The sequence below is a fragment of the Falco cherrug genome, chromosome 9 (assembly GCF_023634085.1).
Source record: "Falco cherrug isolate bFalChe1 chromosome 9, bFalChe1.pri, whole genome shotgun sequence".
Lineage (NCBI taxonomy): Eukaryota > Metazoa > Chordata > Aves > Falconiformes > Falconidae > Falco > Falco cherrug.
Genome location: NC_073705.1, coordinates 28,106,473 through 28,119,001, shown reverse-complemented (window position 1 = coordinate 28,119,001; position 12,529 = coordinate 28,106,473). Strand labels below are relative to the sequence as shown.

Sequence of the window (12,529 nt, the reverse complement as noted above, 5' to 3'; positions counted from 1 at the left end):
ATCTCTCAGGATTATTGTTATGTTATGCACCTACCACACAAAAGTGTTTCAAGGATAACTAATATGTCTGCATAGCACTTTGCATTCTCAAGCAACTATAAGAGTGTCAAGTATTAATAATGAACTGCAGAAAGAAAGTTTATTTCTACTTTCCACCCAAGGAATTAGTATCTAAATTTTTAAAAGCATATGTATCCACTGAAAATAGAATATATGTTTTAGAAGTTAAGGAGGAGATGCTAAATGACAAAATTAGAAAACCAGAGTATTTCCAGAATCATTGCATTTTTCTCCTAGGAAGTGCAATTCTAGTGGGAGAATCCTGTTATCACCACAGTCCTGGTTTTTACACTCTTTTTCCAGCTGACTTGACTGAAGTGCAGACCATTAATATCTGAAGTGCCTTGTTTTGATTATACTGGCCTTTGCTGGTACCAATCTAGTTAAGGTAGCACCAAGAATTTCCAGCATAAAACACATTTACAGGTTTATAACTTTGCTCTAAAAATTCTACTCCAAAAGACAGTGGGAGGCAGAAAGACTCAGATGAGTACATTATATTACATACCCTATGTGATGCATACTTGCTCACAATGGTATGCAAAGGGGAGGAATTAGCTTTAACTTTGAATTACCATGTTTCACAAACCACTTAAAATGATACTTCTAATTTCCCCGTTTATGTAATCAGAATAATGTTTTGTAAGTGTTTCAGCTAATTAAGAGCTTAATTTGCCCAATTTCCGTTCGGCTTAAATCATAGAAAACGTCAATATAATATAGGAATTGGAATGTCATGCCTATTGATCACATTTATACAGAAACATTCCCCCCTTCCTCCCCTTAGAAGTCAATTGCAGCTTGTCTTCAAAGGGTCAACATCTAGGTGATGAGATGTTACAGACTGCTAGCAGCACAACTCTGCCGTTCAAAGAAAGGCTTGAATGAAGATCGAGGCTGAATAAATTACCTGTAGGTGTTTGCCTTTTTGTAAAAGACAAACTCACAGGAAACAGCTGAAGACAGCTTTGCAAGTTACTTAAAATGCTATTCTTAAAGCAACATGCATTCCTGGCCATTGGTATTGTATTTCCTCCAGCCCACATGGGACACAATACAGCTCTCCACTGCAGCACAGCAACATTAAATATAAAAACCTGCCATTAAAGGGCAGAGGGTAATGACATCAGTGTGGGCGACCCATGCTCAGGTAGTGTTCAACTATTATCCCCAGTTTAAGTAGGCTGAAAATACGCAAATCCAGCCAGCACAATTTTTAGATAAAATTGTCAGTTTTATTGTTATTTATAGTATGTGTCCAGTCTTGCAGAACTCCATCTTCCTCCAGCTCATCTGTAATATAACCTGCTTTTAGCTCACATTAATACAATGTGTTACTGGGATTCTTCTCACATTCTGTGTAAGTCTGGCTGCAGATCAATACTCAGCTATGCTGACGGGGGGGGGAAATAATAATAAAAAATCATTATGTTAGGACCCTGTTAAAAACAGACACCAGGAGGATAAACCTGATGCACAGCCACCATTCCATCTGGATGCATACATGATTACTGCTTTTAAATACATCAAAGGTGGCTTTCTTTCCAATATACAGTTTTGAAGAATCTAGAAGTAAGACCTTGGGTATGTATCCCACACCAAACTGGTCTCACCTCAAAAAAAAATTAACCTCTCTGCTTCTCATGAGTACTCTTGACCAAAAGTTTCCACCCTTTGTATCAGCCCCCTTACCCAGATACTTCCTATAGTGAAATCACAGCACTTAAATTGGAATAGCAAAGCTCTCTCCATGACAGCATCTGCTGATGACAAGCTCAGGTTTATAACTTTTCCTTGGATCAAGGAGGAGTAAGAGGATTTAAAATAAAGGCTTCAGAACCAATAACAGAAAACCTACAATCAAAAAGAAAGCAGCCATACAGAAAAATATTTTTTAAAAAGTAAGGTTTTCTATTATTTGAGGTTGCCTAGTATGAAAGTCTCCTTGGAATAACTAAGCATTTTGAGGTTACTTTTTTTTCTCCTCCCAGTATTTTCAGAATCAAAAAAGCACATATCCCACCTGCATCAGAGCACTGGTAATATAACACAACAAGAACAAATGCTGTTTGCCTCGGAAGTAAAAGAAAAACAGAACAGCCACACAATCCTCTTCCTATTGTCCTCCCGACCTACCACATAAGTAACAGAAACTGATGCCATGCCCCATAGGTCAACAAACTTGAGCTCTGTGAGACGATAATTGCAGAGTTGAGATTCCTCTGAGACACCTTGCCTCCAGCTCAGCAAAGTTTAAATCAAGAAAACATCAGCTTCAATGTCCCAGCTGACCTTCACTAGTGTGGACTTGGGGCAGGGGGGAGCGGAGAGAGAGAAATGGTCTCTCTGAGAGAAATCCAAAGTACGCTTCACCTTTGCAACACATCACTCACCCAAAGAAATGGTTTGCAAATTAATACAGGACTCAATGCCCATCTCTTCACAGGTGTTCAAGCTCTTCTCAGTTTCACAGAAGTCAATGTAAGTTGACAGCTGTAAGCAACTTGCACAAATAAGTTACTTACTACTTGTAAGATACTGAGACAAGACTGGAGAGAATCAATGCCATCCTGTTAGCACCTGCAATGAAAACTCTTGTGTTTTAAGGGGTTTCGCAGCTGTAGTTTTTCACTCTCTCCCACTCCGTTCAAGTGACTTTGCTCTTTGTTTCTGTTGGGGTCACAGTACTATAGAACCCTTCACCACCCCATTTCGTCATTTCATAACTCCAGTTGCCACGACAACAGGATGCAGCTTATCCGTGCTGTTTTCATATTTTCAGTTTTCGTTGCCATAACACCACAATCATTTTGGCTTTCTACAAAAACAGCAACTTTAAGCTACGTATTCTCAAGGATGCAGGATTCATCAGATGTGTATCTTCATGAGAGAAGGGGTTTGTACAGGCAATTTGTAAATTAAGCTATTTTTTCTGAAAGGGGATTTTTCACTCACAAAAGTGAAAAGCTGACAGCAATTGCTAGAGGCAGACTGCTGAGACATCTAAAGCCTGGCCTTTAATAATAGCCAGAGTAATATAGCACTAAGCCACTTCCAAGTGGGGAGTCCCCATAGTGTCAGATTGTGTCAAACTGCACAATTGTTATGTGATGTAAGTGTCCATACTTGTTTCACCCAGGCAGATCTGAATTAGACGCTAGATGCAATTCTCTTGAGTTTTAACCCAGTGGCCTCCCCATTATTACCAGCACCACCACCATGCAGCTTTGTGTTTTAAGGCCCATTTTAATTCTGTAATTCGAGCTGTTGTTGCCGATTTGTTTTCAGACTCTGACCCTTTTCACTTTCAGATGACTGCATTTTGAACTTTTATTTACAGGAAGTGCACATTCATAAGACTGGTGAGATAATGTTATACAAACACAGCATGCATAAACACAAAACAGTGATGGCTATGAGGGGTATCAGCTAACATGGCACCATAACTTCATTACACCCTCATTTATGTACTTCACTAATGAGACAAGCACAGGTATCCAACACGGTCCCTCACATGAGATGAATAACAATAATACAGTCCAACCTGCTTTAGCCATGCTTGGTATCCAGAAGATATAAGTTGGAATCCATCTTTTGGCATGTGTATTCGGGGCTAGGAGAGAATAGACATAAAGAGAGACCTCCTTTTACACTGGGACCTAGCTAACCTAGATCTAAGTTCTGGAGCATTTTAAACGATGCAGATTTTTTTTTAAGCCACATATGAAGGTTTAGTCCCCACATTAGTTCTTGTTTACTCCTCTGGTATCAGCTGCTTCAAGAACACTTCTCTAATACAGCCACCACCATTTTTACAATTTCCACCATTTCACATTTCTCATTGTATATACATATATATAAAAATAGGTTTTTCTTTAAAATTTCCACACAAACGCACTTGGATAAGCACAGCCTCTGTGGTGGGTGCAGTAGCAAAGACTAATGGTCATTAATGCTTTTGCCACTACATAAAGCTAAATGGTGTCAAAACAACAGTGGTCAAGCTATGAGAGTATTTTTACTGCCACCATCCTCAACATGGTCAGACCAGACATTGGACAACACGAAAAAATTAAGGAAAATCCCCAAAGAGGTGCAGCCTTAATACAGGGGTAACAGGAAACTATATGCACACACAGCCATAAATTATGCCTCAAACTGGTAAAACAAATATAACATTCTCCTCATTTATTGTTTTCATGATTTATCAGGTTAAGGAAAGAGCAAGACATCCAATTGTTCTGGAAGCACAAAACATATAGCATAACTTACAGCTAGAAAAAAGAACGTAACAAAGAAATGAAACATTGCCTGTCACGATATATTTGCAGTTTGACGGTATTTTCACAATCAAGTGGATCCAATTGTACTCCCCCCTCTTCCCAAAAAAAGAAGATACTCAGAAACCAAAATCACATCTAAGCAACAGGACGAGACTGGACATTTGCAGACACCAAGTCCAGAGATCTTTCTTGCTCCTAGAAACTACTTCACAATCCCTTTCTTAATTCACTGTACTTCCCTTCCAAACTAGTAGATAAGTGCCCCTACTGCTACTTCTGGAAGGCTGGAAAAATCTTTCTAATTTTCAAAATGGCTCTATTCAAGGTGAGTTTATTCCCACTTGTTCTTGTGTCAACAAAATGTTTGGTTTGTACAAACTGTGTCCATCTTGGTACTTGCAACGCTAAAAATACAATTGGTTGGAGAGGAAAAATGTTTCACCACTGAATGCCAGACCTCCACATCTATCGTGGGGAGGTAGTCCAGCCTTGGAATTTGAAATCAAAACAAGAACAAACTAAAATCTTGTCTTTAAAGAGAAGTACACATACAGGATTTTACAATATACATTGAACATTAGTTATTTTTGCTTCTTTCCAGTTTAAGTTTAAATCCTCCTGCAAAGCAGCAGTAAGATTACGCCCTTGTGTCCTAGCCAGTAATCTCAGTTAAACATGAAATTTAATAACCACCATTGTGCTGATTAATTAAAGTCAAGTATATCTGGTTACTGCAATCACCTGCTGAGTTTGGACTTGCAATGCTTAATACATTAACAAACTATGTTTTAGGGGACTTCTCACACAGCTAGAAGCATCATGCTCTTAGACTCTAATCCTTACTTCAGCACTAACTTCATGGGTGGTTAGTCTCTCTACCACTGTAAAATGAGGACAACACTCATTTAACCCACCTCACAGGTTTGCTGAGAGGAACTGCTGACATTTCTACATGCTTTGAAAATGGAAGAAACTATATGAAGTGCTATGTATCTAGCAAGAACACTACAGAAACACACATTTTACTTCCGGCTCAAGTGCTACAGTTGCTTTTTCAAAGTAGCACAGCACAGTATACCTGCCAATGCAGGGGCGGGGAAAGCCTTTATGAACAAGCAAAAATAATGATCTTTTGAAACCACAGTGACAGAAGTAGAGCCCCCCCAAATACTGGTCTTTAATTTACCTAGGTTCACACACCACATTGTGAAAAATTACTTCATTTCTTTGTTTGTCACCTAACCTACAAATTCAAGGATAACATTCAAGCTTTCTCTTAGGACTGACAGGCTCCTTAACATCGGTAAAGCCCATCGGTCCAGAATAGTTTGAATTTAAGCCATTTAATTTGGAGACCCTGGTCCTGCAGATATGTATTAACAGATCTATTGCCATCAACAGGATTACTCTCATGCAGAAGTGTCTCCAATATCAAAGATAACACTGTATTTCTATTTAATAACTCTTACCAACACAAGTTCTTTGTGATTTCAACACAAAGTTGCTCGAGTAATAGCAATAAAAGTAATCAGGACTTTCAGCAGATTAGCAGCTACTGTAAATTCTATTTCTTAAGGCTGACAAGTTAAATATACAAATAGGAGAAACTAAGACCCATCACTCATCCCTCAACGCTGTACTTGCAAAATCTTTGTACATCTCCTTTATATTTGATGAACCTACTACCCTCATCTAAGAGGAAAATAAACTATATAGAAGCAAATTATACCGGTATGAGGTATGTCACTACCCACATACTTTTGATTATGCCATTAAAGTGGGATATTTGCACCAGCCCCTATTCACATGAAATACAAACACTGATCGAAAAGCGTAATTTAATTACAATCTCACAGAATCACCACTGGCTAAACATTTACAACTGATCTCCTAAATTCTGAAGCTCTGTGGTTCTCCTAGGCACATTGTGAATGGCCCCTAGGAATGCATTCTTCAGCCAGACAGGCACTTAAATAAGTATATCTGATTTAAACATTCTCAACTTCAGTATCCAAATAAGAGCAGACAACTACAGAATGACAGAAGAGGAACCCATATATGCTTGAGAGTTTAAAAAATAAAATAAAATTGCCCCTTTTCCCCCAGCCTTTAAAAGATGTGGGACACAGAACTGCCTTGTTCGAAAACTGTACTATTTTATCAATCAACACTAAAATCTTCCACAATTATGATCTATTCAAGGCAATTCTATCAACAATACAATTAATTGCCCAGCAAGATGCACTCATTTTTGTATCTTCATGAGCACACGCCGTTTATGCTCATGGTTCAATATCATTCATAAGCACAGTATTTTCTCTTAGCATCTCCCGCAGCATTTACCAGGACTAGAAGTCAGGCTGCTAGGGTAATTTTATTTTCTAATTCAGTAGCCACAACAGAGTTTGGTTTCCTCAAAAAGTGACTCTGGAAGCACTCTAACTGCTAATTTCTATCATGCTATTTTGTGAATATTTCACATTTTTATCTAGGTGAGTGACTAATTTGTACTTTCTTTTCCAAGACATTCACATTTATTATTGATGACTGACTTTAAAAATGAGCCTTCCACCACTGCAGATGGTTTATTCCACAACCATCAGCAACTTACTATTCTGAAATGCAATTTTACTCTGTGTGAAATGAATGCCTACTTTCTCTTTAGTCTTTTTGGTGGCCACAGAACTTGTCATCTATATACTACCCACATACTAAAATTATTATATATATTGCAATTGCCTATAAACCTGTGAGCCTGAATAGCTTGCTTTGCTCATCTTTTTTTCTGCAACTCCTGACTTTGTTTCCTTTAGTAATCTACTCTTCCATTTTTTATCCATTTGATTTCTGCAGTCCCTAGCAAGGCCCAGAACAACAGAATGATTTCTGAGAACAAGTCAGTAATTTAAAATTCAGTGGTACCCTCTTCCCTTTCCTACAAAGGCTGATTTTTAGAGGACATTTAATTACAGGCCTGAGTTCCTATTTTCTAAGCCTAAACACAACCCCTGAAGGCTTACAATATTTGAGTCACAGCTGGAGCTGTGGTTACTATACAGTTTAAATATCAGCCTCTTTACTGTGCAATTTGTTTTGAAAATCAAATCAGATGCCGTGTCATAAACAAGTGCTAATTAAGTACTGAGCGGAAATTGGGCTTTTTTGTGCAAGAAGGGTTCTTAAATATCTGCATCTTCACTTCCATAAGAAAAGATAAATAAGTTAAGAATGATAACTATAAAAGGAAATCTACTACAGTACTTGCAAGGCAGTACTGCTGCTTCTCCATTTCATCTACTTCCATGTAGGAAAAAAAAAGGGGGGGGAGACCTCTATGAAATATATATGTACTAAGGATCTTATGAATCTGATCATATAACCCATAATGCTTCCTTTTCCCTCAGAGAGGACATTCACTCTCTGTTTCCATCACATACGATTTAAACAGGCAAGCTAAACCCATCTCTCTCTGTCACTGCAAAGCAACAGTGAAGCTACTTATATTTTCATTCCTTTTAAGTTATGATCTACACACAGTATTTATTTGACGATAACATTGCATTCATTAGATATAACACCCTGTTTGATAAATATCAAGTGACGAACAGGAATAATGCATTTTAATACTCTGAAGGTTGCCTCTGAGTAACAATATTCACGACTCCATTAACTAACAGGCACTCGGCTACAAAGACAGAATTAAATCTGTCAGTCACTGACGTGAGAGGGCATGGCCAGTTGCACTGAAGATTGTCCAGTTGAGATGACTTCACAGCAAAAGAAAATATCCCCTGTGGCCTAGAACTCGTTAAAGAGTTTGTATGCATTACAGCAATAAATTGAATTCCTACTACAAAATACACAACTTCACGGCCCAAACAGATACCTTACTCCACTGCCCAAAGCAGTATTCAAAATACGGCACACTTAGATCTGTGGACTCTCAACAAAACCAAAGACAGGATTTCAAAATCATTCATTATTACTAGAGAAAACCATGGTATCTCTGATTCTAAAACAGTAAGCTGCCAATATTTAAGTGTGCCCTTTGTGATATTTTGTAGAAGGAACAAACAAACACTGTCAGGTGACTCGGATCTCAGTTTGATACAAACTCCATCAGAAGGACACAGCACCGTCAAACAGTAGGCTCCGACTGTCTGCAAACTTAATGAGTTCACCACACACGGTGAACATGGCTACCCCAGTTCTTAGTGAATCTGTTCAGAGTGTGTCAACAGAGATCAGCTCTAAACCAACTCAGGCTGGAGAATGTCTATTTATATTCCTTGACAGATAAAAAGATACAAGTTTTTACATCCTTCAACAGCAGCAGATACCAGGAAAACTACCTGTGTAACATGAAACACCTGGATAGCTTCTTAAGGGCTCACAAGAGTACTAAACTACAGTATTCAAACCCAAATGGAAACCTGTGACAGCACTCCATTAATCTTTGGACAAAGTAACAGCAAGTTCTGCAAACACGCTTTCTATATAGCAATGTAAAGAGATCCTCTTCATGCCCATAAGTAAAAGCATGGCTGATTTTAAGTCTGAAATTCAAGTCCTATATTCAGCCTCCTTCAAGACTGCAAGCTCTGTGGTGAAGAGAAGCTACATTTCTCTCTCCCTCTACCATCTGAACTTGTGCCAGGTAAGCATCCAACAAGAACACTGGCATTCACAGTGCAAGTGTTATGTATAAAACAAAAGCTGGAAGCTTGTCTCCAGATCAATAAAACGTTTCTTTTTTTAAGTCCATGGAAAAGTCAGAAAGCTCACCTGGATTCTGATTTTTTTTTACTGAGATTTAGATCATCAGGTAGAGAATTTTCTATACTTGAAGAAAAAATACAGCCAAGGTGAACAAAATCAAGAAGTCTGGAAAACTATGATCTCCATAATCAGCAGAGGAACATACAGGACTAACTTTCACTTTTCTGATTGCCCCTGCTGAATTTTAGGTAGTGGACAAAAAAGGCATGCAGAAGAGACAGGTTACAGGTCTGTGCCCAGCTATCCTGGAAGGAAATCTGCAGTTCACAAATGAAGCTGACAGATTTGTAAGAGGAATATGTTAAATCTCCCTTCCTGATCTAAACGCCCTGTACCAAGCTCAGCTCTACGACAGTTCTCAACTCTTTGGGACTGGCACAAGATGTAAATGTTCCTTTGCTTGGCTTAACCAGAGGAAACTCCTCCTTAAAACACAAAGAAGCCTGTTGTCTTGTAGGACTGGGATACAAGAATGAACCGGGGCAACAGAAGTAGCTGAAGACACCTAATGGGCAGCCTCCGGTAGCATCCCCATGCAGAACAACTATCTATAAGACGACTAACCAGAACAAGTCTAAAATGTTGCAGAAGTGACTGACCAACCCTTAAAAAGCTAAAACACCAAAACACAAACAGACAAACAGTATGTCCTGCCTCCCAAGAAAGATAATCTACTGAGACTGCGTACCGGTAACTATTGCCAAAATGAAGCAATCACCATGGGAGACGCAAGTAAATCTACTCCCAATTTAGAACAAATTAGAATTAGTGCTAGACTAACCCAATCTTCTTCTTTAAGAAGATCACTGAAGTCCAGACAAATTAGAAGTAGTTAAGCATTTGAAAGATGTCATGTAGGAAGTTACTAGTTAAAATGGAGAGGATTAGGATTAATACCAGAGTGTAAGGAGGATAAGAAACTAAAAAGGGTAGAGGATCACAGGTTATTCTGAAAAAGGAATCATCAAGCTGTACAGAGATTGATCCTTGTTGAAATTCATTATTAATCTTGAAATTAATGATAAAATATTCTCACTAATGGCTAAAAAAACCTGGAATTGCCAACGTGCTAATGAAATTGGCTGAAGACAAAGTTAAGAGACATCACAAATACACAGGACACAGCATCTTGAAGATCTGGGTAACAGAACCAACACAAGATGTACACAAATTAAAAAGTAACATTACTTCCATCATAAACTAGGGACTCAGTAACTGAGAAGAGGGGAAAATGCTCCGGGATATGTTACTCATTAGATAATGATGGTTCACCAATAGAATACAGCCATGAAGATGGCAAATACTACTATAGGACACTGTATAAAGTGAAAAATTCCCAGAAGAGCGAAATCAGGATTACTTCTTTTATACAAGGAACCAGTAAAACTTTTCCTGAAACATTCTGTCTAGATCTGGTCATTCATGTTCCAGAGAGATTAGCCAAATCCTACAGCTGTTTAAAGAGGTATGCTAAGATGATCAAAAGTTATAGGAAATGTCTTATGACACAAAGAAAAAAAAATAATGCTGGTTTAGCTTGACCAGATCCAGCTCAGAGGAGGATGTGATTATTTTCCACAAATACATGCAAATGAACACAGGGGAGCAAGAAGAGCTGTTTCAGCTCAAGGACAATATTGGCACAAGAACAGATGAGAATGAATTAGCCATGAATGAAGTTAAGCTGGAAAACAAGAATGAGGATTCTAGCTTTCAAAGTAGTCACATTTTGAATAGTTCCACAACGGCATAGCAAAGAAAATTCCACTCAAGAACTGCTTTGAGTAGCTTGCAAAGGGGACTAGAGAGTACACCGTCGGCCAATACCAGACTTGAACCTTTGCTCCACAAGACCTGTTCCAATCCTGTGCAGAGATTTTTTCTCTCACTGATGGGCCCTGTATTGTTCTGCCTCTGCATAAAGTCTTATTTTAACGTCAGTGAGATACAAATATACATCTTCTTGCCAGTTTAAAAAACAAAAAAAAGCAACACAACAAAACTTTCAGGACATCTATGGTTGCTTGGAAACAACAGCTGTGACAAAGTACAAGAGCAACACACTTCACTGGAGTCATCCCAGTCAAAAGAAGAAAAAAATATGAAAAAAGTTACAAAAAGAAAATAAACAGGGAATGTAGAGTTTTGTTCTTTTGAATGTATTAGAAACAGAAAACACCTTCCGTCATATTTGAAGAGGATGTTAATGTTGTTTGGCTTTCATCAGAAAACTGCTGAGATGCTTCCAAGACCTATCCTCTAAAACAAGATTGATCCATCGTTTCTTGAGACTACACCCACTTTCCATTGTTCCAATTTCCAGATGAATGACAGCTGGCTGCATTTTTCAATCCCATTGAGAGTTTGGCATATAAAACAGAAGGGCATTGAGCAGACCCAATGAACAACCCTTCTGGAGAATTGCCAGTATCTTCCTAACAGACAGAATTTGAGGCCAAATATCCATAAACTAAAAGCAACTCCCACATAAACACTGCTCCATTCTGCATCACTCACAATAAATTACAAACGATGTGTGTAGAGAGGGAGAGTGACTATATTGCATGATGGACTTCCATGCTAGACTATTCTTCTCCGAAACAACTAGAGACTGTTTTGGTTGCTGTATGGGCAAGCCTGGAAATGTTATGATTCTCTTTTCTAGTCAGACTACAGTCTAGCCCTGCTTTGTATCCGAGCAAAGACAGCCATCACCTTTGTCCTCCATCCTCCTATATTTGAAATAATACCTTACAATCTGCAAGAATAACTGTGTCCTTAGCTGGAAACATCAAGAGAGGACTCCTCAAAACAAACTGGGAGAATCCACATGTAGGCACAAAGCCAGCTTATGGAAAAATGACACCAGAGTTCTTCGCTGGCTGGTATCTCTCCCTTTCTACAATCTTCTTCAGATCTATTTTGCTCCAGGTGCTTCTAAAGATGGGCCATCTAGACTATAGCTGGAAGTACAATTATTACTGTTCAGCTAACATACGACTGCACTTACAAACTTCTTAATTCGATCATAGTAAGTCCCTGCAACTTTTCCCTTCTTATCATGGGATGAAGGAAATTAAACCAGCACTAAGGCTCTTTGCTTCTGCTAGTCCAAACTGGTTACTCCGGTGGATTCTGCCCAGAAGTTGCATGGCTCCTGCTCACAGACTGCAAACACTTCTGTCCTTCCCTCAAGACAACTGCCAAGACCCCTTGCCAAGCTTTCCCATTCTCCCTCATTCTCTCCTTCCTGCTGCTCTCATCATGATGATGCACAGACCCCATTTCAGCAGTGGGGGGAGGGAAAATTAAATCAGATATTTCTCAGTTCTTAAGACAGACGAAGACTAGAAGCAGCTAGAGAGTGCAAAATTATGATCAATCATTTGTTTCCAAGCAATCACTTT

At 38.7% G+C, this 12,529-nt stretch overlaps 1 protein-coding gene across 8 annotated transcripts in view; it reads right to left on the bottom strand.

Moving 5' to 3' along the window:
* The window catches only part of BTRC (beta-transducin repeat containing E3 ubiquitin protein ligase), a 119,852-nt gene that overhangs the window by 99,773 nt on the left and 7,550 nt on the right, over nucleotides 1-12,529 (bottom strand). For 3 of the 8 annotated variants that reach the window (XM_055720128.1, XM_055720126.1, XM_055720129.1), the window contains exon 2: nucleotides 3,605-3,673. The exons of the other annotated variants lie outside the window; for them this stretch is intronic. In XM_055720128.1, the coding sequence (XP_055576103.1) occupies nucleotides 3,605-3,673 (69 nt within the window). The remainder of the gene's footprint in view (nucleotides 1-3,604; nucleotides 3,674-12,529) is intronic. 8 annotated transcript variants of the gene reach the window in all.